This window comes from Oryctolagus cuniculus, chromosome 16 (assembly GCF_964237555.1).
Source record: "Oryctolagus cuniculus chromosome 16, mOryCun1.1, whole genome shotgun sequence".
NCBI lineage: Eukaryota > Metazoa > Chordata > Mammalia > Lagomorpha > Leporidae > Oryctolagus > Oryctolagus cuniculus.
This window is the reverse complement of record NC_091447.1, coordinates 28122116-28146191: the sequence shown is the minus strand read 5'-3', so window position 1 is coordinate 28146191 and position 24076 is coordinate 28122116. Positions and strand designations below refer to the sequence as shown.

At 39.5% G+C, this 24076-nt stretch overlaps 1 protein-coding gene across 1 annotated transcript in view; it reads right to left on the bottom strand.

The window, feature by feature from the left end:
• NME8 (NME/NM23 family member 8) overlaps nt 1-24076 on the bottom strand; it is a 49806-nt gene that overhangs the window by 7480 nt on the left and 18250 nt on the right. Inside the window, exons 6-10 of the mRNA XM_051852900.2 lie at nt 21465-21531; nt 20513-20586; nt 17727-17819; nt 16450-16646; nt 12607-12779 (exon numbers count right to left, since the gene is read on the bottom strand). Of these exons, the coding sequence (XP_051708860.2) occupies nt 12607-12779; nt 16450-16646; nt 17727-17819; nt 20513-20586; nt 21465-21531 (604 nt within the window). The remainder of the gene's footprint in view (nt 1-12606; nt 12780-16449; nt 16647-17726; nt 17820-20512; nt 20587-21464; nt 21532-24076) is intronic.

Genomic DNA, 24076 nt, shown 5'->3' with positions numbered 1-24076 from the left:
TGTCCCACTAGAAGAAAAATAAGTTGATAGAATTCCCTTTTGGGGCCGACGCTGCGGTGCAGTGGGTTAACGCCCTGGCCTGAAGTGCCGGCATCCCATATGGGCACTAGTTCGAGACCAGGCTGCTCCACTTCCCATCCAGCTCTCTGCTATGGCCTGGGAATGCAGCGGAGGATGGCCCAAGTCCTTGGGCCCCTGCACCTGCGTGGGAGACCTGAAAGAAGCTCTTGTCTCCTGGCTGCGGGTCGGTGCAGCTCTGACCCTTACAGCCAGCTGGGGAGTGAACCATCGGATGGAGAACCTTTCTCTCTCTCTCTCTCTCTCTCTCTCTCTCTCTCTCTCTCCCTCTCCCTCTCCTCTCTCTATGTAGCTTTGACTTTCAAATAAATCTTAAAAAAAAGAAAGAATTCCCTTTCACTCTCCTTCTCTCTTGTCTGCTTCTTACTATTAACAGCCTAGAAAATCCAAGTCTTTCTTCTCCATCTCCCCTTATGGATAGCTTGGCAATATGATGCTGACATGATCAGTGGGACCTAAAGGAAATATCAAGGGATGCTCCTGAGAGAGGCAGTCATGGGGAACCTCTGTCCTATCTCGTCTGCGTCTTGCTTTTGGACACTTGAGGGGGCATCAAGGCACACTGGCCATCTTGCAACAGAGAGAGAAACCCAAAGGGCAAACACTGACGGGAGCAGACAGCATCAAGTCCCTGATCAGTGTTAAAAAAAAAATCTAATTTGATAAATAAGCTCTCTCTGTCGGACAGGAAATACACTAGAACTAAGTTAGCAATTGTCAGGGAAGAGTAAAATAAGCAAAGCATCACGCACTGGAATACAGTTTAAGCAGTAATGTGCTTTAGAACCAGCTGAAGACAAAAAGGAAGAAAACAGACAAGAAGAATAAGAATACATAGTTCTTGAAATTCACAAAAGTAGAATCATTTCAGCGAGTTCATACTTCATACTTGAAAAATTTGTGGAAAAGGGTATGAAAAGATAAGGAACATTAAATGTAAAGTCCTAGTGGCTTAGAACAACAGATACGCTTACTGCTTTTGACCCCTGTCCATAATTCAGCTTCAGAGATGGCTCTCTCCTTTATGAACATTCGCTAGGCTTTCACAGGCCCCACCTTCTATTGTAACATGGGTTTTTTATTCCCTTAACTCACAATTGACACACAGCGCTTCCTCCTATAGTCCACTGGCCAATGCTCATCACATGACACCTTTCCAATGCAAAGGACTGAAGAGTACCATCTCCTATTCACCCAGACTGCGGGGAATGAGGTTTGTGTGGGAAAGAAGAATGGCACTGTCTTCTGTGGCACCAGTCTCAGCATGTGTAGGTGCTTTCTCAGCATCATATTTCCAATATCTATGACAGTATCATTGGCCAAAGGGTAAGTGCTCAATTAGTATGTTTGCATAAACATACTATAAGCGTGAAACAACTAAAAATTTGAATGGGTGAATTGTATAAAAAGGAAAGTATATCTCTAAAAAGATGCTATAGGGGTTGGCGCTGTGGTGTAGCCGGTAAAGACACCACCTGAAGTGCTGGTATCCCATTTGGGTGCTGGTTCAAGTCCCGGCTGCCCCACTTCTGATCCAACTCTCTGCTGTGGCCTGGGAAGGCAGTGGAAGATGGCCCAAGTCCTTGGGTCCCTGCACCTGCATGGGAGACCCAGAAGAAGCTCCTGGCTCCTAGATTCCCATCAGCATAGCTCCAGCCTTTGCGGCCATTTGGGGAGTGAACCAGTAGATGGAAGACCTCTCTCTCTCTCTCTGCCTCTCCTCTCTGTGTAACTCTGACTTTCAAATAAATAAATAAATATTTTTTAAAAAAAGATGCTATAAAATCATTAGAAAATGAAATAAGCCAGATAAATATTACATGCCTTCTCTTATTTGTGGTAGTCAAATTATAGAGTATAGAAATTGTATAGATGTTATAAATATTGCTTCACTGACTCATACCATGTAAATGACAATATACTCTTCTTTCTCACATTTACAGAAAAAGGAGAGGGAAAGAGTAGTGAGGACTCTTAGAGTACTAGCAATGATTTGTTCTTAACTTGAGCATTGGTTTTGAATGTGATCAGAGGGAAAAACATTCATCTGTATACTTATTTGCATTTCCTACTCTTACACTGTATTTCAATAAAACATTTTTTATTAGAAACACAAATCATTAGAAACACAAATTAGAAAAGTGTTACAAGTAGACTGGTGAATTTGAATAGATAAAATTTAAATTCAAAAGCATCACTAAGGCAAAATATTAAATGTACCAAAAACGACAAGATCAGGGCCCTTAAAGTACAGAAAAAAACTTGTTCAAAACAATGAGAAAGAAACTAAATCCTGAGTAATAGGACTTTTTTTAAGCAAACTCTAAGATAAAAGTGATTTCATATTACATGGAAGGATATTCAACTTCACCTGTAATTATTTAACATTTAAATTTTAAACAAAATATTTTATTTTCTGGGGTTGGTGTTGAGGCATAGCCAGTAAAGCCATTCCTGCGACACCTGTATCCATCCTCTGCCTTTCAAATAAATAAATATATCTTTTTCAAAAAATTTCATTTTACAACTAAATTGCTAATGATTTAGAAAATAAAATTACTGATTACTAACAATGCTGTGATAAGATATGTACTGTCAGTATCTCACAGTGAGAGGACATGGGGAGTAATTTAATGCAGTTTCAGAAGGCAAAGCAGTGTGGTGGGAGACACACAGCCCTGACAATCTCACTTGTAGGAAGAGATTCCAGATACCTAGTCAAAGACATTTGACTTTGTTTTGATTTTTTTTCTCCTGTCTTTGCCATGTCTTAGCAGGTGTTACAGCATTAATTCTGAGCATGAAACCTTGAAGACAAACTTAAATGGCTGACACTAAGGAAGAGATGGCTGTGTAATAGCCTAAGATAATGTATAACTTTACTATTTATGAACATTCATATCTTATTCTAGAAAACTATTTAAATACGTGAATAAATACTGAAGATATATGCAAAACTACAAAAGGCAGTATACTAAACTTTATATATATGCACATATGAGGGATGCTTAAAGACATGTGCATTATTTTTTAGTTTAATTTTCCATGAACTTAAAAAATACTCTCATATATGTAAAATCTAGACATGAATATATCCTAATATTGTAGAAATTATGATTTCTCTTATATTTATCTGTTTTCCAAATGTTACTCAGTAATAATATTTTATTATTGTTAATAAAATGTCACTTAAATTCTTTTTGAAAAATATTTATGACGACTTTCAGTAACACAGAAATTATTTATTTTCAATTTTATTAGAAACTAAAGCAAGATGCAAAATTGCGTAAACAATGTCATCCAACTTATTGTAATTAATTAATACATAAATTGTTTTTTTTATTTTTTTTAACTTTTATTTAATGAATATAAATTTCCAAAGTACGACTTATGGATTACAATGGCTTCCCCCCAATCCCGTCCCTCCCACCCACAACCTTCCGCTTTCCCACTCCCCCTCCCCTTCCATTCACATCAAGATTCATTTTCGATTATCTTAATATACAGAAGATCAGCTTAGTATACATTAAGTAAGGATTTCAACAGTTTGCTCCCACACAGAAACATAAAGTGAAAAATAATAGATGATTTTTTTAAATGATGATGAAATCAGATCAGACCTATTGTCATGTTTAATCCCAGTGAGAGTCAAGTTGGGAATTGACAATTTCTTCTTCTTCTTCTTTTTTTTTTTTTTACAGAAGATCTGTTTAGTATGCATTAAGTAAAGATTTTAACAGTTTGCACCCCCATAGAAACACAAAGTGAAATATATTGTTTGAGTACTAGTTGTAGCATTAAATCTCAATGTACAGCACATTAAGGACAGAGATCCTACATGAGGAGTAAGTGCACAGTGACTCCTGTTGTTGACTTTACAAATTGTCACTCCTGTCTATGGCATCAGTAATCTCCCTATGCTCCAGTCATGAGTTTCCAAGGCTATGGAAGCCCTCTGAGTTCTCCGACTCTTATCTTGTTTAGACAAGGTCATAGTCAAAGTGGAGGTTCTCTCCTCCCTTCAGAGAAAGGTACCTCCTTCTTTGAAGACCTGTTCTTTCCACTGGGATCTCACTCACAGAGATCTTTTTGCCAGAGTGTCTTGGCTTTCCATGCCTGAAATACTCTCATGGGCTTTTCAGCCAGATCCGAGTGCCTTTAGGGCTGATTCTGAGGCCAGAGTGCTATTTAGGACATCTGCCATTCTATGAGTCTGCTGAGTATCTCGCTTCCCATGTTGGATCACTCTCCCCTTTATTTATTCTATCGGTCAGTGTTAGCAGGTACTAGACTTGTTTATGTGCTCCCTTTGACTCTTAGTCCTTTCATTATGATCAATTGTGAACTGAAATTGATCACTTGGAATAGTGAGATGGCATTGGTACATGCCACCTTGATGGGATTGAATTGGAATCCCCTGGTATGTTTCTAACTCTACCATTTGGGGCAAGTCAGCTTGAGCATGTCCCAAATTATACATCTCTTCCCTCTCTTATTCCCACTCTTATGTTTAACAGGGGTCACATTTCAGTTAATTTTCAACACTTAAGAATAACTGTGTGATAATTACAGAATTAAACCAGTCATATTAAGTAGAACAGACAAAAAAAATACTAAGAGGGATAATGTTTAAGTTGTTCATTAACAGTCAGGGCTATGCTGATCAAGTCACCATTTTTCATAGTGTCCATTTCACTTCAGGAGGTTTCCTTTTTGGTGTTCAGTCAGTTGTCACCAATCAGGGAGAACATATGGTATTTGTCCCTTTGGGACTGGCTTACTTCACTCAGCATGATGTGTTCCAGCTTCCTCCATTTTGTTGCAAATGACTGGATTTCGTTGTTTCTTACTGCGGTATAGTATTCTAAAGAATACATATCCCATAATTTCTTTATCCAGTCTACCATTGATGGGCATTTAGGTTGGTTCCAGGTCTTGGCTATTGTGAATTGTGCTGCGATAAACATTAGGGTGCAGACCGCTTTTTTTTGTTTGCCAATTTCATTTCCTTTGGGTAAATCCCAAGGAGTGGGATGGCTGGGTCGAACGGTAGGGTTATATTCAGGTTTCTGAGGAATCTCCAGACTGACTTCCATAGTGGCTTGACCAGTTTGCATTCCCACCAACAGTGGGTTAGTGTCCCTTTTTCCCCACAACCTCGCCAGCATCTGTTGTTGTTAGATTTCTGTATGTGAGCCATTCTAACCGGGGTGAGGTGAAACCTCATTGTGGTTTTGATTTGCATTTCCCTGATTGCTAGTGACCTTGAACATTTTTTCATGTGCCTGTTGGCCATTTGGATTTCCTCTTTTGAAAAATGTCTATTGAGGTCCTTGGCCCATCTCTTAAGTGGGTTGTTGGTTTTGTTTTTGTGGAGTTTCTTGATCTCTTTGTAGATTCTGGTTATTAACCCTTTATCTGTTGCATAGTTTGCAAATATTTTTTCCCATTCTGTCGGTTGTCTCTTCACTCTCCTGTTTCTTTTGCAGTACAGAAACTTCTCAATTTGATGCAATCCCAATAGTTAATTTTGGCTTTGACTGCCTGTGCCTCCCGGGTCTTTTCCAGAAATTCTTTGCCTGTGCCAATATCTTGAAGGGTTTCTCCAATGTTCTCTAATAACTTGATGGTGTCAGGATGTAGATTTAGGTCTTTAATGCACGTTGAGTGGATTTTTGTGTAAGGTGTAAGGTAGGGGTCTTGCTTCATGCTTCTGCACGTGGAAATCCAGTTTTCCCAGCACCATTTATTGAATAGACTGTCCTTGCTCCAGGAATTCGTTTTAGATCCTTGGTAAAATATAAGTTGGCTGTAGATGTTTGGGTTGATTTCTGGTGTTTCAATTCTGTTCCATTGGTCTATCCATCTGTTTCTGTACCAGTACCATGCTGTTTTGATTACAACTGCCCTGTAGTATGTCCTGAAATCTGGTATTGTGATGCCTCCGGCTTTGTTTTTGTTGTACAAGATTGCTTTAGCTATTCGAGGTCTCTTGTGCCTCCATATGAATTTCAGCATCATTTTTTCTAGATCTGAGAAGAATGTCTTTGGTATCTTGATTGGGATTGCATTGAATCTATAAATTGCTTTTGGGAGAATGGACATTTTGATGATGTTGATTCTTCCAATCCATGAGCATGGAAGATTTTTCCATTTTTTGGTATCCTCTCCTATTTCTTTAAGATTTTGTAATTTTCATCGTAGAGATCTTTAATGTCCTTGGTTAAGTTTATTCCAAGGTATTTGATTTTTTTTGTAGCTATTGTGAATGGGATTGATCTTAGCAGTTCTTTCTCGGTCATGGCATTGCTTGTGTATACAAAGGCTGTTGATTTTTGTGCATTGATTTTATATCCTGCCACTTTGCCAAACTCCTCTATGAGTTCCAATAGTCTCTTAGTAGAGTTCTTTGGATCCTCTAAGTACAGAATCATATCGTCTGCAAAGAGGGATAGTTTGACTTCTTCCTTCTCAATTTGTATTCCTTTGATTTCTTTTTCTTGTCTGATGGCTCTGGCTAAAACTTCCAGAACTATGTTAAATAGCAGTGGTGAGAGTGGGCATCCCTGCCTGGTGCCAGATTTCAGTGGAAATGCTTCCAACTTTTCCCCATTCAATAGGATGCTGGCTGTGGTTTTTTATAAATTGCTTTGATTATATTGAGGAATGTTCCTTCTATACTCAATTTGCTTAGAGTTTTCATCATGAAAGGGTGTTGGATCTTATCGAATGCTTTCTCTGCATCAATTGAGATAATCATATGGTTTTTCTTTTGCAGTCTGTTAATGTGGTGAATCACATTGATTGATTTGCGAATGTTGAACCATCCCTGCATACCAGGGATGAATCCCACTTGGTCTGGGTGGATGATTTTCCTGATGTGTTGTTGTACTCTATTGGCCAGAATTTTATTGAGGATTTTTGCGTCTATGTTCATCAGGGATATTGGTCTGTAATTTTCTTTCAGTGCTGCATTTTTCTCTGGCTTAGGGATTAAGGTGATGCTGGCTTCATAGAAAGAATTTGGGAGGATTCCCTCTTTTTCAATTGTTCTGAATAGTTTGAGAAGAAATGGGATTAGTTCTTCTTTAAATGTCTGGTAGAATTCAGCAGTGAATCCATCTGGTCCTGGGCTTTTCTTTGTTGGGAGGGCCTTTATTACTGTTTCAATTTCTGTTTCAGTTATGGGTCTATTTAGGTTTTCTATGTCTTCATGGTTCAATTTTGGTAGATTGCATGTGTCCAGGAATCTATCCATTTCTGATAGGTTTTCCTGTTTGCTGGCATACAGGTCCTTGTAGTAATTTCTGATGATTCTTTTTATTTCTGTGGTGTCTGTTGTTACGTTTCCTTTTTCATCTCTGATTTTATTGATTTGGGTCTTTTCTTTTTTTAGTTAGTTGGGCCAATGGGGTGTCAATTTTCTTTATTTTTTCAAAAGACCAGCTTATCGCTTGGCTGATTTTTTGTAGTGTTTTTTTTGGATTCAATACTGTTCATTTCTTCTCTGGTTTTAATTATTTCTCTTCTCCTACTAGATTTGGGTTTGGTTTGCTGCAGTTTTTCTAGGTCCTTGAGATGCACTGAAAGCTCATTTATTTGGTACCTTTCCAATTTCTTGATATAGGCACCTATTGCTATAAATTTGCCTCTCAATACTGCTTTTGCTGTATCCCATAATTTTTGATTTGTTGTGTTGTTGTCTTCATTTACTACCAGAAAGTTTTTGATTTCTCTTTTGATTTCTTGAATGACCCAGTGTTCATTCAGGAGCATGTTGTTCAGTCTCCATGTGTTTGCATACTTTCTGGGGTTTCCTGAGTTGCTAATTTCCAGCTTCATTCCGCTGTGGTCTGAGAAGCTGCATGGTATGATTCTAATTCTTTTAAATTTGCTGAGACTTGCTTTATGGCCTAGTATGTGATCAATCCTAGAGAAGGTTCCATGCACTGCTGAGAAGAATGTGAAGTCTGTAGATGTAGGATTGAAAGTTCTGTAGATATCTGTTAGATCCATTTGGGCAATAGTGTCAATTAAATCTGCTGTTTCCTTGTTGATCCTCTGTCCGGATGATCTGTCTATTTCTGAGAGTGGAGTATTGAAGTCCCCCAGTACTATTGTATTGGAATCTAAATCTCCCTTTAAGTCCCTTAACATATCTTTTAAATAGACCAGTGCCCTGTAATTAGGTGCATATACATTTATAATAGTTACATCTTCCTGTTGAATTGAACCCTTAATCATTATATAGTGCCCCTCTTTGTCTCTCTTAACAGTTTTTGTATTAAAATTTATTTTGTCTGATATTAATATGGCTACACCTGCTTTTTTTGGTTTCTGTTGGCATGGAATATCTTTTTCCAACCTTTCACTTTCAGTCTGCATGCCTCTTTGTTAGAGAGATGTGTTTCTTGTAGGCAACAAGTAGTTGGGTTGTGTTCTTTGAGCCAATCAGCCAAACGGTGTCTTTTAACTGAAGAATTCAGACCATTAATGTTCAATGTGACTATTGATACGTAGTGACTTTGCCCTGCCATTTTCCCGGAAATATTTTCTAGTATATGCTTTGAGCTTCCCATGCTCTTTTACTGGTAGGTGTTCTTCCTTTCCCTTCTTTCATATTGATGGCCGTGTTTCTGTGTTTCTGAGTGTAGCACATCTTTAAATATCTTTTGCAGGGCCGGACGAGTGGCCACAAAGTCTTTCAATTTCTGTTTGCTATGAAAGGTCTTTATTTCACCTTCATTCACAAATGAGAGCTTGGCAGGATATAATATTCTGGACTGGCAATTTTTCTCTCTTAGCACCTGTGCTATGTCTCGCCATTCCCTCCTAGCCCGTAGTGTTTCTGATGAGAAGTCTGCTGTGATTCTGATTGGAGATCCTCTGAGAGTAATCTGACGCTTCTCTCTTGCACATTTTAAGATCTTTTCTTTATGTTTCACTGTGGTAAGTTTAATTACCACGTGTCGTGGTGAGGATCTCTTTTGGTCATGTTTATTGGGGGTTCTATGAGCTTCCTGTACTAGGATGTCTCTGTCCTTCTCCAAACCTGGAAAGTTCTCTGCTAGTATCTCACTAAAAAGGCCTTCTAATCCTTTCTCTCTCTCCATGCCTTCAGGAACTCCTAGAACTCGAATGTTGGTTTTTTTTAATAGTATCCTGTAGATTCCCAACAATATTTTTTAGATTTCTAATTTCCTCTTCTTTTCTTTGGTTTGACTGTATGTTTTCCTGTGCTCTATCTTCTAAGTCCGATATTCTCTCTTCTGCTTCACCCATTCTGTTTTTAAGGCTTTCTAATGTGTTTATTTGATCTATTGAACTCTTCATTTCATTTTGATTTCTCTTCACTATCACACTTTCCTGCTCTACTAGTTTCTGAGTTTCATTTTGATTCTTCCTTAAAATTTCATTTTCACGAGAGAGATTTTCAATCCTGTCCAATAAGGATTTCTGTAGTTCAAGGATTTGCTTTTGAAAACTTCGAAATGTTCTTATCATAAATTTTTTGAAATCCGTATCTTGCATTTCTTCTATCTCATCATCTTCATAATCTTGGTTTGGGGTGTTTTGTTTATTTGGAGGCATCATAGTGTCATCGTTGATCTTGTTCCCCGATTTCTGTGTTTGTTGCTTGGCATAGTTAATTCTTCTTTCGTCACTGTGCGTTTTTTTTTAAATTATTTTATTTTATTTTATTTTTTTTATACTATGTCCGTGTTAAGTGGACTGCCTGCTGTTGGAGGAGCCTTGGAGGCTTGAGATGGGTGTGGCCTGAGAGCTCTGCTTGGTTCTTCCTGGTTAAGGGTGTGCAAAGGTGACACCCTCAGGTTATGCGTGGTAAATCTCTCTCTATTTATTTATTTATTTATTTATTTTATTTATTCAGGGGGTAAGTAATACCGCATGGCACGGCTGTGCAGAATTGATGGTATTTAGCTTCCAGTCTCTGGCTTCTATCCAAAGAGTCTGTGTAGGCTCCTCTGGACTCCCACTGGGTTGCCTAGGCTACTGAATTGTAGTGACTCAGTTCCTTAGCTCTCCCCTGTTGATATGTAAATCCAGAGAGGGGGCCTGCTCTTTGTCTCTTTTGAATTCTTCAAGCCTTGCAGCCTTGCAACCTTTGCAAGGTTAGGGGAAAGAGAAACCCCCAAGCTTTTTTTTTTTCTTCTTCTTTCCGGTAGTGAGTTTGCTGCACTTTCCGGCCCCCCTCTAGATTCTGACCCCTGTTTCCCCGCCAGTGTCTCGGGTTATTGAGCTCACCTCCCCTTCCAGCGCCGATGTGTGGACTCGGAGCCCAGGACATCCCAACTCTCCCCGCTGTTGTCTGTGTGACATGCACTCCCCTTCCTGCACTGGCGCGCAGACCCTGCGGCTTCCGCGGCACCCGCGGCTCCCGCGGTTCAGCTTTTGCACGGTGGGCGACCTTGTTCTCCCAGTAGGTCCTCCGATTCACAGCCCCTCGATCCAAAAGAGTTTCCTCTGCAATATTTTCCTGGTTCTTTTTTTCTGAGGCTACCATAACTCCCCTTTTATTTAACTAAATTTTCCCGGACTATCAGTGTGCACTCTCACTATTCCGCCATCTTGGCTCTGCCTACATAAATTGTTTAAACACAGAAAGGTTTCTAGTGTTACTTATGGGAAGGGAATAAAAACTGTATATAATAAGAATTCATTAATTGTCTAATCAGAAAAAAATCTTTTTTGTTTTTGAAAAGAATTTGTAGGAAGTCCAGTTAAAATAGAATAAAGCCTACTCCAACTAATTCCAACAAAAAACCATGTACAGTAGCTTCTCAAGACACTGGAAAGGAAATAATCATAAGTACAATGGGGAGGGAAATTAAAACTCAAAGAAAATCCAACACTGAGGCGAGTGTTCTGGGATATTTTGCCTTCCTGTTCTCCTAGCTTATGCTACATGCAGATCAAGTCCTGGATTTGTGCGGAGGACTTGGAGAAAAGGGCAACCATGAGAAGCCTCTCTCAGTGAGGAGCAGAAAGCAGGCCAGTGCATTGGAGACACTGGGATGGCGGCTACCTGCATTTTCAGGAAGTCTCTTGGTTTTGATTTTTTTGTTCTCCATGTCCTAGGCTGGCCCCAGCCAAGAACTGTATTTCAGGAATGGCGAAACCACTGCAGGCATCTAAACCCATCAATTGGATCTGCGATGCAGGAAAAGCAGATTCTGCAGCCCAAAGTGTGGGACAAATCCTTTTCTCCCCGCTTCCCCCAGGAGTCAGGCCTGAATGTGAGACCTGAACAGGAGCACTGGGACTAAACTGCAGGTTTCCAGGGAGAGGACCACGTACAGGGGTCATGAGATCCAGAAAGAGCAGGCTGGAGAAAGCAGCTCCCATATCTGTCAGTGAGGCAGTGCAGTGGGTTCACACCTGAGATGTGCATGTGCACGGCTGATATGAGAAGAGGCAAGCCAAGCTTGAAAACTGAACTACAGGACGAACTACCAGGCAGGTGGTCTGGTCCCTTAGCCGTGCACAAGTTGCATTGCAAAAGCTGGAAAACAGCCCACAGAAGTTTATTTGAGATTTGTGGTCTGAACCTAACCCATCTAATTTACTGTTAAAACAGAGAGATTAACATCTTCCAGAAAAATTTAACAAGACTCAGAGTTGCATAATCTTCAAAATGACTGGCACTAGGATATAGTCCAGAAGTAAAAACCTATAAGGAACTAAGGAAATCTTGACTACTCTACTCTGGAATTCCCACATCCCATCAAAGTGCCTGGCTTCACGTCCCGGCTCTGTTCCAGATTCCAGCCTGTTACTAGTACGCACTCTGGGATGCAGCAGCAGTGGCTCAAATACTTGGGTCCCTGCTGCTCATGTTATAGACTGGGTTGGGTTCCCAGTTCTCAGCTTTTGCTTGGCCTAGTCCAGACCATTGTGGGCATTTAGGGAGCAAATCAGCAGAAAGCACTCTTTCTCTGTCTCTCTCTCTCTGCCTCTCTCTCTGTCTTTCTCTCTCTCTTCCACCCACAGATTAACAACAAATCTAGTACTACTAATTTGAGACTTATGTTCTTACTCTTCCACATTCACTCCACTATGTTAATATGGGAGAAGTTAGACATGACTAGCACTTAAAGCACCAGGTACTTAGTATATGTTTTCTCATTTTGATCCTCTGAATTTTACAGATAAAGAAATATCTTGATCAAGCCACATTATTAATTCAAGTTGACCCAGGCATTGACTTGTGGCCTTTCCGATGTGAAAGCTTGTAATCTTTATTATGTAATACTTCTGGCAATGTTGAAATCTACTGTGAGAAATGCACAGGTTAAAAAATGCTTTGTAAATCACAAAAAATGTTTTATTTTAACCACAAAACCTGTTTTATCCACTATTATTGAGAAAGCACAAAATTAATTTCTTAGTTCTGGTGCTTCTGCTTCAATGTTGATTTTTAAAATAATGTCTTTTAATGTAACTGTAATAGGGTTCATTCAAATCTCATCTTCAGAAGATTTGAGCAATTTATGCTTAATTTCCTACCTTTCCTTTGTTGAAAGAGATTTGGTCGAAGTAATGCCAGCGTCCTTTCCAATTTCACGCTTTTCATTATTTTAAAATCAGGGAAGAAGATATCAATTAACTTAGAACTGGTTACATTCTCTTCAACATCACAAAACTGCGATATGTTTTGTTTTACCAGATATTCTTGTAAACTAGTGAAATTAAAAACATAATTTAAGATTATTAGAAACTAATGCCAAGAAATTAACACTAATTTATTTACAAATTACTTAGTTTATAAAGCAAATAAAATTGGATTTTATCTAAAGATAAATTATAACTCCAGATTATATATGAGAATACAATATTTAATTCAAATTTTTTAAACCACTCCAAAAATTAATTACATGATATTATCTATGCTTGTCTTTATTACAGGATAATCAAAGATTAAGATTAAATGCTATTTTTTTTAAGATTTATTTATTTATTTGAAAGACAGAGTTACAAACAGAGAGGGAGACACAAAGAGAGTGATCTTCCATCTGCTGGTTCACTCTAGCTTCTTTCTCCTAAGTCTCAGCTTGGTATTCCCAAGCTGCCAGTGGAAGAAACACCACACCATTCCCATCTTCCCAGAGCTTCAGGCTTCACCTGGGGCCAGTTGCTTATGGGTGCAGTTCCCTTTGATTGTGGAGAGGAAGAAAGCTCTGGAGATAGGACAGAGTGTCGGGGTGCAGAAGTCAGACTGCTGTGATCCCAAAAACACCTTTAAAGATTATTTTAGAATTGTATTATTACCTTTTTTTTCTATTTTTTCCTTAAACTTTAAAACATTTTATTTATGAGAAAGAGAGAGAAAGGAATCTCATTTATTGGTTCATTCCCAAATGTCCACAATAACCCATCAGGGGCCAAATCTGAGAGCCAGGAACTCGATCCAAGACTTGTGTTTGGGAGGCAGGAACCCAGTTACTTGAGCCATCACCACTGCCTCCAAGGCTTTTACATTAGCGGGAATCTAGGGTCAGGGGCTGGAGCTGGAACTCAAACTCAGGTACTCCATTGAGGAGTGAGGCTACTCTGACCTGTGACTTACAAGTAGGTCAAACGTCTGCCCTATTATCTTTAATTTAAATGAAAATTTCATAAGTGAAAAAAACTCTCTCTCTATAGTTATGACATGTATGGGAGGAAATGCAGAGCTTACTATGGACAGAGAAATATAATAATTTCATTTATCACTTTTCAGCTTTATGATGGTATGAATATAACACGCCTTCAGTAGAAACTGTACCTCAAATTTGGTATTTTGTTTTTTTCCTGGGCTGGGAATGTGAGGTACAGACAACGCTCTTTCTTGATACAGGTAAGCAGCAGACAGCTCAGATCCCCGGAAGCCACAGGACTGTGAAGGGAGCAACCCACGCTCCATAATGCACTGTGCTGCTAAGCTGGCAGACTAGCCTGTGCTTGACAGACTAGGCTTATCAAGTGCATTTTCTATTTATGATATTTTTAACCTGTGATAGCTTTAGCAGGATGTTTAGGAGGGAGAAATGTAGATTCACTTAGTCACAAAGATTTGAAGCTGAAAGAGACCTTACAATTCATCTAATTTTCCCCATCTCTGTATCTCCAGGACTTGGAATATAGTATGACATTAGTAAATTTTTGATGAATTAATGGATGAATGAATGGTATGACTCTAACTATGCATGATTCTGGGCCAATTACTATTCACATGACTTTGGGCACTACAGCTAAGGGAACCACAATTTATTCATTGATGGAAAGACTGGAAAACAAAAATAAACTTCTTTATCCTTTGATTTCTTTTTTTAATATTTATTTTATTTATTTGAAAGAGTAACAGAGAGAGGTAGAGACAGAGAGAGAGGTCTTCCATCTGTTGGTTCACTCCCCAGATGGCTGCTACAGCTGGAGCTGTGCTGATCTGAAGCCAGGAACCAGGAGCTTCCTCCAGGTCTCCCACATGGGTGCAGGGGCCCAAGGACTTGGGCCATCTTCTACTGCTATCCCAGGCCATAGCAGAGAGCTGGATCGGAAGAGGAGCAGCTGGGACTAGAACTGGCGCCCATACGGGATGCCGGCGCTTCAGGCCAGGGCTTTAACCCGCTGTGCCACAGTGCCGGCCCCTATCCTTTGATTTCTTCACACACAGGCTGATTAAGGAGGCAGACATGTAAACAGATAATGTAAATCATGTGATGTAAAACCATCATGAAGAAAACGAGAATGAGACATGTGGGTGTCTGTTCCCCGTTCTTCTGGCTCTTGCTCCCTCCTCTGGAACAGGTGTGACACTGTTAGGGAGAACATTATGGCACACCATGCAGATTCACGGAGTGTGCTTCACTCTGTCAGAACCACCAACCTGACAAAGCTTGGGCTCTGCTGCCCTGCCATTGCTCATGGTCACGGAAGGGGCCACCAGTAACCCCTTGAACCCCTTGCCTACTCGCTCTGCTTCCGGCCTCCTTTCTTCCTCACTCCCCATCCCTATCACCCAGAAAGGAGGGGAAGGGGACCCTGAGATGGCATGAAGGTGTCAATAAAGAGTAAAAGTGGGCCGATGTGTAAATTATTCACAGTACTTTTTGTCCTCTAATCCTCTAGGTTCTTGATCTACTTAAAAGGTGCCATGTGGAAGTAACAGCGCCCTGCTGGTTCTTGTTCTGGGTGAAGAGCTGTACTATCGGCAGCAAGCAACAGGAAGCATGCTCTGCACCGTCTCATGTTGCCTGCTTGAGGTCGTTGCTCCAGATAATCACAGGTCAAGGGCAAATGGGATCTTCAAGTTCATCAAGCTTTGCTAGATCAAGGTTTACAAGACTTCATGCCCCACCACCATCTCAACTGTCAATTAAAATTCTTAAGTTGAACATGTTACATGAGGATTGACCAACTGATGATGAAACATCTCAGAGTTGGATACAGTGGAGATTATTACTTGGCAATAACACCAATGGGATGCTGACTTCTCTTATACCAGTTGTGTTAATGACAGTTTAACAGAAAAAAAAAATGGAATGGCTCAAAAATTCTGGTGTAAAATCTGATATCCATTTTGTTTTTTAATACTTTTAGAAGGTATGGGATTGCTTATAACCAGCAGATCTACATCTGTTCAAGAAAAGCTATGGCTATTCAAGAAATGCTGTTACAGCTCAATAAAAAGATAAAATGAAAATCCATCCAGAAAATGAAATAGACATGGGCTGCCCACTAGAGGGAGACACACGCCATGAAGCCCAGGACTCAAATCGTCATGGATATTTCTGTTCATCCAACTCTCTTTAAGGCACAGCCCAGGAGACTGCTGTGTTTAGCTATGGATTCTGTGCATTTTCCAAGGAATACATAACAGCACATAAAACCAACGTTATAGAAATTACTTTGTTCACTTTCAAATAATTAAAAACTGCTTAACAAAATTATACAACCGTTTGGTCCTCAAAAAAGCCTCAAGAAAGAGAAAGCTTGATACCTTTAGGCACAGCCAAGGTAGAAGGGGAGCATGGGGGTGTGTGACAGCAGACAGGGCACTTCAAGAATTTCATAGAAAAGGGACTCAAAAGCTAAGTTTATTTTGGTGCAAAGATAATTTTGAAATCCATGCAAGTCAGATTAAAAATTTGCAGAAAATGTGTATTATGAACACACCATGCATGAATTTCAAAGTTCTTTTGCACCAAAATAAACTTATCTTCCATGAACTTGTTGAAGTTCGCTCATACAAAATATTTTAAGTTGACTGGAAGAAATAAAGACACGGGAGCTTGGGCTTTAAGATACTCGGACATGACACTGTCACTTATTAACACATTGTAAATAATAAAATCCCCGCTCTTGAGCTACCTGTTCTGCTTCTTCTTTGTCACTGCAGTTGTGGACTTCACATCAGCCTTGGGTGAACTTTCAGATGTGTCTTTAAATTCAGTCTCAGGCTGATGCTCACTTTCTTCCCAGGAAACAGGTGGTTCACTTCCTTGAGATACAGCCAGCACCCAGCTAAGGCCACTTGTCATGAAAGACACAAACTCTTCAAAGTCAGGCTGCAACATAAAATGATCAACTGTTCACTTCAGGCTCCTGAAAGAGATGGGTTCAAATGGCCACCACTTCCCAAACCAAGTGACCAGGAAAGGGGACCGTTCGCCTTACAAATTTCTTGTTACACACATTTCTGAGCAATGGAAATTCACAGCCAACAGGCGCTGTTCTTAAAGAGGGTTTAACAACTGCCCCCAAACATTAGGATACCTCCCTGTCGTCAGGAGAGTTTGCTAAAACATGCATTTCTGGAGCCTATCCCCAGAGTCTCTGACTCAGTAGCTTTTGGGTGGGGCCCGGGAACCGGATTTTGCAAGAAGTTCACAGAGGATGCTGATTCCGCTGCTCCAACCCTTCTGTTTTACATGGGTGGAGCCTGGCTTCAAGAGGCGGTTCTAGTGGTGCAGACAGTTCTAGAAAGTGTCACCCAGCGGAACTTTCTCTGACAATGAATATGTTCTTCCATGCTCTCCAACTTGGGAGCCACATGTGGCTATTGAGCAATTAAAGTATGGCTAGTACAACCACGATTCTGAATTTTTCACATTATTTCATTTTAAAGGATTTATATTCAAAATGTCACACGTATCTAGTGGCTGCCATATTGGATAGTACATTTCTAGAAACTACGTTTCCAGACTTCACAGTGCTGACTTTATTATATTTCTCCAGGTGAGAGAGAATAATAATGCTGATAGCCTGAGAGAAAAGTCTTTGATAAAGAAAGGGTTAAAGCTTTCTGTGAAGCTGACGAGCCTAGAGCCCAGGATTAAAAAACAAATGCAGCAAATGACAGGACGTTCACTTTCAGAGGACTATTACAGGGCACCTTGGGGGATGTGACTTACCGCAGACAAAACACAATCAGAGTCAACACAATCAGTGTTGGTTACCACCCAGAGTTTCTACCAGGCATCCTTGGACTTGCGGTCACTACTACGATATGGACACCCAGAAAGACACCTGGGGCTGGCTTAGTAGATTTACCCATTTGCTTTTCTACAATGAAAATCTAAAGCTTAGAGGAGTCATTGTGTTTGAACACACAGTGGCTTTGATTTTTTTGTTTTTAATTTTCTTACCTGACCTGCCATTTGACTATAAAAGTTTCTAACTTGTTCTTCAGTGAGTACGGTCTTATCCTGTGCTTCTATGATGAATCCGGCATTGGTAATCTTCGATTACAGAGGAAGGTCAGATCCGGATGTTTCATGGGATCACATGTAAAACAAGGTAAAGATATTTGTTTGTTTCCTGGGCTCAAGAAAACAAACAACTTTGAATGCATTTCATGCAAGGACCTCAGCAAAACCCATAAAACCCAGGTCTGAAGCCACTTAAAAATTATAAACGAAGATGGCTCTTTTCATGTCCTCTCAATATTTCAGTTTTCAAAGCTTGAACCAGAGACTTCAAAATGTTTGTATTAAAGTGAATTGCCTCAAAATGTGCAAAAACTAAATTACAAGTAAAATGCATCATTTTTTCTGAATTGTTGATAAAACATAAATTTACATATACTTCTTACCCATTTTTTTCAAAACTGTCTTAACTTTCTACTGTTTTAGGATTCACTTTGAGAGGACTATAACTCAGAGTCTAAAATAACTTACTATTATAACAAAAAAGTGTGAAAGTGATTAGGAGGGATGCAGCTTAAGAATTAACTGTGCTTTACTTATTTTAAAGGAAACTTAACACCAAAATTTAGTGTAACAAGATGTAACAGAGAAATTTTTATGCAAATAGAATAAACTCAACAAGGAACTAGGCAATCACACAAAAGTGGAACTTGGGTTTGGAGCAACTCAATAAATGCATTATTCAACACCAATAATGTGACCTCAATTTCATTTGGGGTTATCCAGTAACAGGTGCATTCTGCTTCTGTTAGGAAAACAAAACCTCCATCAGCTTCATAGTCCTTGCCAATATTTCAGAGACTGCTTACACCTTAGTGAGCCCTTTGCTGACTCATACTTTAATAGGAACAACTAAAAACCTAAGTCATGTCTTTGCCATGTAGTGCCTAGCAAGAGCAAATGGAGTCCAAACAACATTTATATTTGATAACTTCCTCTTCACTATGGATTTTTTTTAAATGTGATAGGTTTATTTTATTTTTGTTTGAAACTTTCTGTATTTTTTCTGTTCCAGTATGTAGCTTTTTACTGTTATCTAGAGAAATGACATATTTAGTGTTATCAATTATATCTCTGAAACGTTACTTATTATGCCAGAACAACAAGAAGTTAACACGAACAAATGATTAATAGTATTGCTACAACTAGACTTATGTGATGTTGAAAACGTTCACCATTGTTGGCTATGAACATAGCATCACAATGAAAAGTAAACCATTGTATGGGATACTATTTTTGAAGGATTTTTTTAAGTATAAGCAGTATATAAGGGAATGGGGTAGAGTTTGATGTAACCCTCCAGCCTAGATACACTGAGGTCTGGGAAAAAAGTCTAGGCTTATAGAGTGATATCAATTAAATCAGCATGTAATTAGAGGAGACGGGATATGTGCCCTGATCTGAGGACCATATCCTGTATGTTCAGTTACAGCTGAAGATTAAAGGTTTGCTGGAAGCTCATCTGGAGGTATCCAACTCCTCCTCACAGTACCCCCTCGCCCCACCACACACACATACATGTGATCCTTTGTACTGGACAGGCAGTAGTCTTTCAAATTTCAACAAAATTTTGTTATTTCAACACAAAGGTGTTGTAAAGGGGTCAGCAGAACATAGCCTGCAGTCAACAATCTGCACGTCACCTCTTTTGTAAATAGTTTATTGCAACAAAGTCGTGAACATTCATTCACATATTGTTTGTTGCTACTGCCTTGACATGAGATAGAGATAAGTAGTCATGCAAGGCTTATCAAGAGTATTCTGAGAAGTGCCTCATGGGTGACTTCATCCTTGTGTGGACATACTCAAAGAAAGCTGGGTTGAAAACATCAGTCATTTCATGTGATCTCTTAATGCAATCAAGAGCCACTGTTAACACAAGATGTAGGAGGCCACTTCATAAGCATATTGTCTTACAGTCAGAATTTTTAATAAGCTGAAAGGGTACACTCTTACAGGATAGTCAATGCATATACCAGTAACATAGTCATTTATTATCATTATCAGTTACTGTATACTGTACATGATTGTATGTCTAGACTTACATAAGATTGGATGTGTAGTAGCTTTGTTTTCACACAAAAACACTGTTAATGTGTTGTGCTGAGACATTAGGATGATTACTATGTCACTAGGCAACAGGAAATTTGCAGTTTCATTGCAATCCTATGGAACCATCTTCATACAGACTGACCATGATTGACTGAGACGCTGTTATGCACTGCATGATTGTAGTTATCAGAAACCATGCCCAGAGAAAACTTAAATGTAGTTATTTGACTTCTACAGGAAATGCATGATCTCATCTCTGAATTAGATTGTAGCTTTCTTCATGCAAAAGCTTAATTTTGGCTCTAAACTAAAACATTAAATATTTCCTTAAGCTGTGTGTCAAAAAGGGACCATATATTTGTAACACATGGGAAATAAAATAAGTTAATGTGAATTTGTAACAAGATTACATTGCTAATAATTGAACAAGAAAAATTGCAATCCAATATACAAACTATAAGTTTTGCAATTTATGTAGCGTGCTGGTACATCAAGATCATTTAAAGAATTATGCATTAGTATACAGAGCCCTTGTGAAGACATGAAATGCTTAAAGTCTTTAGAAGTTCATTATTTTCTATTTTTCTCTAAGTGTTAAGCTTGTCCCCAAGTTGGCAATCAAAGAGCTGTTATTTTGCAATTAATTTAAATTATTGTTGGGAAATAGTACTCACTGTTTCTTTAATTTGTAAAGCTTTTCTACTAATCACGCCATCAGGTTTGATAATAACAATACTGTATAGATCCTCTAGGTTAAAAAAAAAAAGATTTCATGTTCCTGGCACCAAGTCTGAATAATGAAAGGTGCTGCAATTATAAATGTAAATTCTTAATACCCAGTGAGTTTTTGTCTATTGGTAACTTTATTTTATTAAGACATTTCAACTCTGAAAGACCTTCCACTTAGAACCAAAGTGCAGTTCCTATAGCTGCATTCAGGGGAGGAATTCACAAGAAGCAAAGACATTCAGCAGGTAGGCACTGGAGATTGGAATGAAATTCACGTGCGTTAGAATTACTCATGATCCACGCAGCTTAGGAGCACCCACAATGGAGTTTCCGTTGTGCATTATGCAACTCAACAATACAGATGGACAGATTTACCATCTATGAATTTATCTTCATTCTTATCATGGCTTTGGGGGCAAGGTAGCTCACTGAGTGTGGCTGTTTGACTTCACTCCCTCCAAAGAATGAACACACACACAAATGCATACATGTGCATACACACATAGGTAATCCAGTGAGAGCATGGGACTGTTAATGGGCAAGTAAACCACAAAGCATTGTCATTAAGGAAGAAGTCATTTTCACACGTGTTTGGCAGATGACAAAAGGTGAGATAGGAAGCTGCTGTTCAAATTATTTGCAGGACACAGCAATGCAGGGTCCTGGTTAAAACGTGAAAGGCTCGGGGTGCAGAGACCAAGGGATAAGGCAAAGAGAGCAGACGAAGAGTGCCTTTTAGTCACTGGGTCTTGCAAGACAGGCATCATTATTTATCTGAACAGTCCCTCATTGATCAGCATTGAGATTGTTACTGCTTTTTGTAGCTTCAAGTGAGGCTGTAATGAATACCCATGTAGAGAAAAATCTTTGCCATTCCTTTAGAGCAAATTTACTTACCAACAGTTTCAGCGTGAACTTGTCTGACCTCTTCTGTATCTGAGTCTATGAGTAGAATTTCATGATACTATTGAAAGAGAAATGCAAGGAAAACATGATTATGTTTTGGTTTGATAGTGAACTGATACTTCCTCATAACAAGTACTTATACTAGGCGGAGCCAAGATGGCGGAATAGTGAGGGCGCGCACCGATAGTCCGGGAAAATTTAGTTTAATAAAAGGGGAGTTACGGTAGCCGCAGAAAAAAGAACCAGGAAAAAATTTGCACGGGAATCGTGAATCGGAGGACCTACTGGGAGAACAAGGTCGCCCACCGCGCGGAAGCCAAGTCGCGGGACGGAGCCGCAGAAGCCCCAGTGCTCCAAGGGGAGTGCATGCCACACAGACAACAGCGGGGAGACTTGGGACGCTCCACACATCGGTGCTGGAAGGGGAGGTGAGCTCAATAACCCGAGACATTGGTGGGGAAACGGGGGTCAGAATCTAGAGGGGGGCCGGAAAGTGCAGCAAACTCACTACCGGAAAGAAGGAAAAAAAAAAAGCTTCGGGGTTTCTCTTCCCCCTAACCTTGCAAAGGTTACAAGGCTGCAAGGCTAGAATTCCCAAGAGACAAAGAGCAGGCCTGCGCTCTGGATTTACATATCAATGGGGGAGAGCTAAAGAACTGAGTCACTACAATTCAGTAGCCTAGGCAACCCAGTGGGAGTCCAGAGGAGCCAAAGACTGGAAGCTAAATACCATCAATTCTGCACAGCCATGCCCTGCGGTGTTACTTACCCCCTGAATAAATAAAATAAATAAATAAATACAAAGAGAGAGATTTACCACGCATAACCTGAGGGTGTCACCTTTGCACACCCTTAACCTGGAAGAACCAGGCAGAGCTCTCAGGCCGCACCCATCTCAAGCCTCCAAGGCTCCTCCAACAGCAGGCAGTCCACTTAACACGGACACAGTATAAAAAAAAAAAAAAAAAAGAAAAAAAAAACCGCACAGTGACGCAAGAAGAATTAACTATGCCGAGTAACAAACACAGAAATAGAGGGAGCAAGATCAACGATGACACTATGATGCCTCCAAACAAGCAAAATACCCCAAGCCAAGAGTATGAAGATGATGAGATAGAAGAAATGCAAGATACGGATTTCAAAAAATTTATGATAAGAACATTTAGAAGTTTTCAAAAGCAAATCCTTGAACTACAGAAATCCTTAATGGACAAGATTGAAAATCTCTCTCGTGAAAACGAAATTTTAAGGAAGAGTCAAAATGAAACTCAGAAACTAGTAGAACAGGAAAGTGTTATAGTGAAGAGAAATCAAAATGAAATGAAGAGCTCAATAGATCAAATGACAAACACATTAGAAAGCCTTAAAAACAGAATGGGTGAAGCAGAAGAGAGAATATCGGACTTAGAAGATAGAGCACAGGAAAGCATACAGTCAAACCAAAGAAAAGAAGAGGAAATTAGAAACCTAAAAAATATTGTTGGGAATCTACAGGATACTATCAAAAAAACCAACATTCGAGTTCTAGGAGTTCCTGAAGGCATGGAGAGAGAGAAAGGATTGGAAGGCCTTTTTAGTGAGATACTAGCAGAGAACTTTCCAGGTTTGGAGAAGGACAGAGATATCCTAGTACAGGAAGCTCATAGAACCCCCAATAAACATGACCAAAAGAGATCCTCACCACGACACGTGGTAATTAAACTTACCACAGTGAAACATAAAGAAAAGATCCTAAAATGTGCAAGAGAGAAACGTCAGATTACTCTCAGAGGATCTCCAATCAGACTCACAGCTGACTTCTCATCAGAAACCCTACAAGCTAGGAGGGAATGGCGAGACATAGCACAGGTGCTAAGAGAGAAAAATTGCCAGCCCAGAATATTATATCCTGCCAAGCTCTCATTTGTGAATGAAGGTGAAATAAAGACCTTTCATAGCAAACAGAAATTGAAAGACTTTGTGGCCACTCGTCCGGCCCTGCAAAAGATACTTAAAGATGTGCTACACTCAGAAACACAGAAACACGGCCATCAATATGAAAGAAGGGAAAGGAAGAACACCTACCAGTAAAAGAGCATGGGAAGCTCAAAGCATATACTAGAAAATATTTCCGGGAAAATGGCAGGGCAAAGTCACTACGTATCAATAGTCACATTGAACATTAATGGTCTGAATTCTTCAGTTAAAAGACACCGTTTAGCTGACTGGCTCACAGAACACAACCCAACTATTTGTTGCCTACAAGAAACACATCTCTCTAACAAAGAGGCATGCAGACTGAAAGTGAAAGGTTGGAAAAAGATATTCCATGCCAACAGAAACCAAAAAAAAGCAGGTGTAGCCATATTAATATCAGACAAAATAAACTTTAATACAAAAACTGTTAAGAGAGACAAAGAGGGACACTATATAATGATTAAGGGTTCAATTCAACAGGAAGATGTAACTATTATAAATGTATATGCACCTAATTACAGGGCACCGGTCTATTTAAAAGATATGTTAAGGGACTTAAAGGGAGATTTAGATTCCAATACAATAGTACTGGGGGACTTCAATACTCCACTCTCAGAAATAGACAGATCATCCGGACAGAAGATCAA